The sequence below is a fragment of the Botryllus schlosseri genome, chromosome 15, assembly GCF_051294905.1.
Source record: "Botryllus schlosseri isolate E-star chromosome 15, Bs_hap1, whole genome shotgun sequence".
Taxonomy (NCBI): Eukaryota; Metazoa; Chordata; class Ascidiacea; order Stolidobranchia; family Styelidae; genus Botryllus; species Botryllus schlosseri.
In genome coordinates, this window is record NC_137250.1 from 16,238,346 (window position 1) to 16,242,284 (window position 3,939).

General features: G+C 41.4%; 1 protein-coding gene across 1 annotated transcript; it reads left to right on the forward strand.

Annotated features, from left to right (window-relative positions):
* The first annotated feature begins 844 nt into the window (after positions 1–844).
* Positions 845–3,010, forward strand: LOC145456825 (uncharacterized). The gene is made up of 3 exons (XM_080334947.1): positions 845–1,150; positions 2,498–2,650; positions 2,737–3,010. The coding sequence occupies exons 1-3, from the start codon at positions 931–933 to the stop codon at positions 2,958–2,960; spliced, it is 597 nt and encodes a 198-aa protein (XP_080191073.1). The 5' UTR covers positions 845–930; the 3' UTR covers positions 2,961–3,010.
* The last annotated feature ends 929 nt before the right edge of the window (positions 3,011–3,939 follow it).

Here is a 3,939-nt window from a genome sequence, read left to right on the forward strand (position 1 = left end):
ACAAACGACGTGATTGGAGCTTACTGCGTTGGTTGTCGTCAAGTAGTAGGGAATTAATAGCAGAGTATCCATCAATGTTCTATCGATTGGTCATTGGTGCCCGGTTCTCAACTTAACCAAACCTCCTGTATAATTCAAATTGATTTCGAATATAGTTTATATTACTAGTCAACCATTGGCTCAGGCATAAATTGTATCCCATGGATATATAATTGGGTAGAGCATCTTATCACATCGTTTCAACTATCTGAGATTTCATATTCTATGCTCTATTTTGGCGGATAATTATAGAGGGTGGGTGTACCGTTCCTTACGCAGTATAAAAATTATAAGCATGCGCGAGCTTTACAACGCCTTTTTGTAAGTCTATATATTCTATAATCGGTCGTCGATTTAAAATCAATGACGAATGCAAGAACTCACACCGCGTACTTCAAAAAGACAACTCGACTTGAATTGTGATTTGACTCGTGACTTGACTTGACTTGACTCGACTTGTTTCGAGTTACCTCTAAAATCGAGGGACTTGGCTTGACTCGAGTCACCTTAAAAATCGACTTGTTTCGAGTAAAAATGTGCAATGACTCGAGATGACTTGGGACTCGAAGGTAGTGACTTGATCCCAACACTGGCATACGCACAAAATAAACTGCTAGAAGGTATTACGGGATCAACTAACAGTGGAGACAAATCGCACTACTACCACATTAAGCACCGTCTTATACCCGTTCTTGTGATTAAGACGACGTGCATTCGCCTACTGTACAACTGTGCCTTATTACGCTAACTGTTATTGCTTTGAAGTTACATGATATTTTTTACAATAATTTAACCCACCATATTGCGTGCAGAATAAGCCCATACAACCCGTTATTAACGGTAATACATCACATAAGAAGCAGAGCTATATTTCGTTTTAGGATAAGGGTTATGGGCTTGATTCAATTTGGAAGTGCGGGCGGATTAGGAATTGCGCTGATTTGCGTGCTCGTTTCGTTGTCAACTCCAGGATGGGTTTACGTTACCATCCTGCCAACTGCAGCCGGAGTTACGCCCGATTATTCGGAGTCGTCGATTGCATGCGGTCTGTTTTACTGCGAACCACAACTGAACAATTTTAACGGTACCACGAAGTACGGAAATGGTCTGTGTGAGTACAGTGTTTGTGTTTGAATGACGTACCCGGGCATTGGGAATATTGGGAATATTGTAAAAATCAGCGATGTAGCGCGTAAAACGTCAGGAATCCATTATTCAGCGCATGTCAATTGTGCGAAACGGATTGAATATGGAACGTCTGTGTAAACGTTGATGGGCACAGGCATTTGATAGGGTCGATGATCTAGAGAAGCGCTTGGAACTTTTTCGGTGCTGCGAATTTAGGTTTCGGGTTACACAAATTTATCATCTATAATTGAATATACTATTTAATTGTATATTGAAGTTCTGTACCTACAAGAAGCTGTTCGTTTATCATTTAACAGTTGGAATAATTCGTCTTTTTTAGTAAAGATTGTTCAGGGTACCGCTTGGTCAAAAGGAGCTAAATCATCATAGCTGAAATGATCGGCACCGAATAATCCCATGCCCGCAGCTTCGCGATATAAACGCGATTCGCATAGAAAAATAATGTGCCCACTGCCCAGTGACAAAATTCAAATTTGGAATCGAAGGAGATTTTCTAAATCAGACACGCCCCTTTTATGATGGTGTAATATTTCGCCCCCCTCTTATCGTCGTATCACAAAATGCAACCGGAGTGCTAGCAATCCTAACGGATAGTTTGATGGTATGGAATGTTATGACTGTTGATGACAGTATTCTGAAATATGGTATTTGGACTATACACAGAGCAATAACTATGAATTGGAGGTATTTCGCACGGAGCTCGTAAAAAAATTTCAGCTGACTGCAACTTCCGGCCCCCTTCTGGTGCTTTCACGCCCCTAGTTTGAGAACCACTGCTCTAAATCGTCGTCGGTTCTACAGTTAGCAAGTAGTGAGTAGACATAGATTTATGGTACGGATTAGGTGTTGTGATGATGATGACCGCCGACCGTAAAAATGCTGCATAGCGATGTGGTCCCGGTTAAAGTTATTGTTGGTCCGTTTATGACAGTGCTTTTAACCCTTGTCGCCGAAGGATGCACATTTACCCTATATTTTCAATTGTCTATGGCCATCCCATGTGACGTCAGAATTAAAGATTGGTGACATCATGGCTAGAATAAAACACACAATAAGAACCTGTTTGTTTTAAATGTAACCCTACCTGTACTGCTAACTAGCAAAACGTAAAAGATTTTAGGGTAAATTGCGGGTAAATGTGTGCAAGGAAAAGGCCCAACTGAATTCAGCCCATCCGGAGTTTTATATATCCATGAAATGGCGGAGCAAGCAGATGATAATCGCCCTTATTTATGTGCCACTATTGTGATGATATTATGGCTAGAGATCGTGCTCAACATTTTATCCAAGTATACGTGCTGTTTTGCAGACATAACCTCCACCCAAGCCTCTGTGTGTAGCTGCTGCATGTGCGCTAGCCTGGGCTTCCTCGTGGTCGGCATAATGGTGAATTCGTTTACTGGCAATTTCATCCGCGAAAGACGACTGGCGAAATTTGGTGGAATTATGGGTCTCGTCGCCGGTAAGAAAAACTGCCTTGAAATTAATATTCAGCTACATTGAAATGAATTTTTCTAACACTGCGGGTTAACATTACCGTGATTTTAGGATTTTTTCTGGCGACCGCGATGTCTGTTTTCACGGGATTAGCGCTGTCCACCCCATTTTATCGGGACGTTGTGTTTGGCAAGGATAATTTCGGAACCATCTCGTGGGGATACAGCTTTGCTTTCGGATGGGCTGCAACTGGGACAAGCCTGCTTTCTGGAGTTGTGGGACTTCTCGGAAAGTCCGGGGGTGTATCTCCCGAGAAACACGAGTTAGATTTATAATAACCAAACCTGAATTTGAGGCGTGATCAATAAAATATAACCATGCAATACCCCATTTCGATATTTTGAAGATGTAGTAACACGAGATCCTTAAAATTGGGTACGATAAAATGGTATATTTCGAAGCCTACTCGTGTATAATAGAAAATAATTAAAATGTAATTAAAAACTCTCCTCCGGAACAGCGAGCGCCAGCGTTGGCAAGGCAATCAACGAAATATACGGCGCGACGGGTATTTCGTGAGTGGAAATGGGAAATATTCTTTGGTCAACACCACAGAAGTATCGTAAAAAGCGGGTGATTCGGAAGTCGAGTTAATGTGATAACCTTGAGTTTAGCGATCTGCTTTTTTCGAAATTGTAAACGAAGCAGAGGAGTTCTAGGCAAAGATTTTAAGTATAGTGCGATGTTGCTGGTTCATATTTGTGACCATGATAAAGATTCAAAATATCTCGAGCTGCATGTGGCCCCATACGCATTTTACCGACGGTACACCAACGGTTCCCAAACTATGTTGTCTGGTTGGAGGCGGCCATTGCATTAATAATAATGTGTTGAAAATTTTGTGGATTTCGAGTAACATCGAAAATGGTAATTCGAAATCCAGTAGATCTACATTCAATATACAGAATCCAGATATCATTTATTGGTGAAGCTCTACGCACAGTTCACCAAACCTATACAGACAAAGCTAATGCCGTGATTGTATACGACACTTGTGCCTGGAATCTTTCCACAAATGCCAAGAGAAAACCCTGAGGAAGGACGCCCACAGCGAAAGAGAAAGCGCCAAAAGGAAAGAAGATAGCAATCATAAAAAATATGATACTGTCACATTTACAGTAAAGATGAAATCGGAGACAGCTGCGGTGGGTTCAATTAATATTTGCTGATGATACGCCACAAGCAAACAAAGGAGCTCGATTTGGTTGATTGTCGATACCGTGGCAGAGGTGCAACTGAATTTAAGTAAACCGT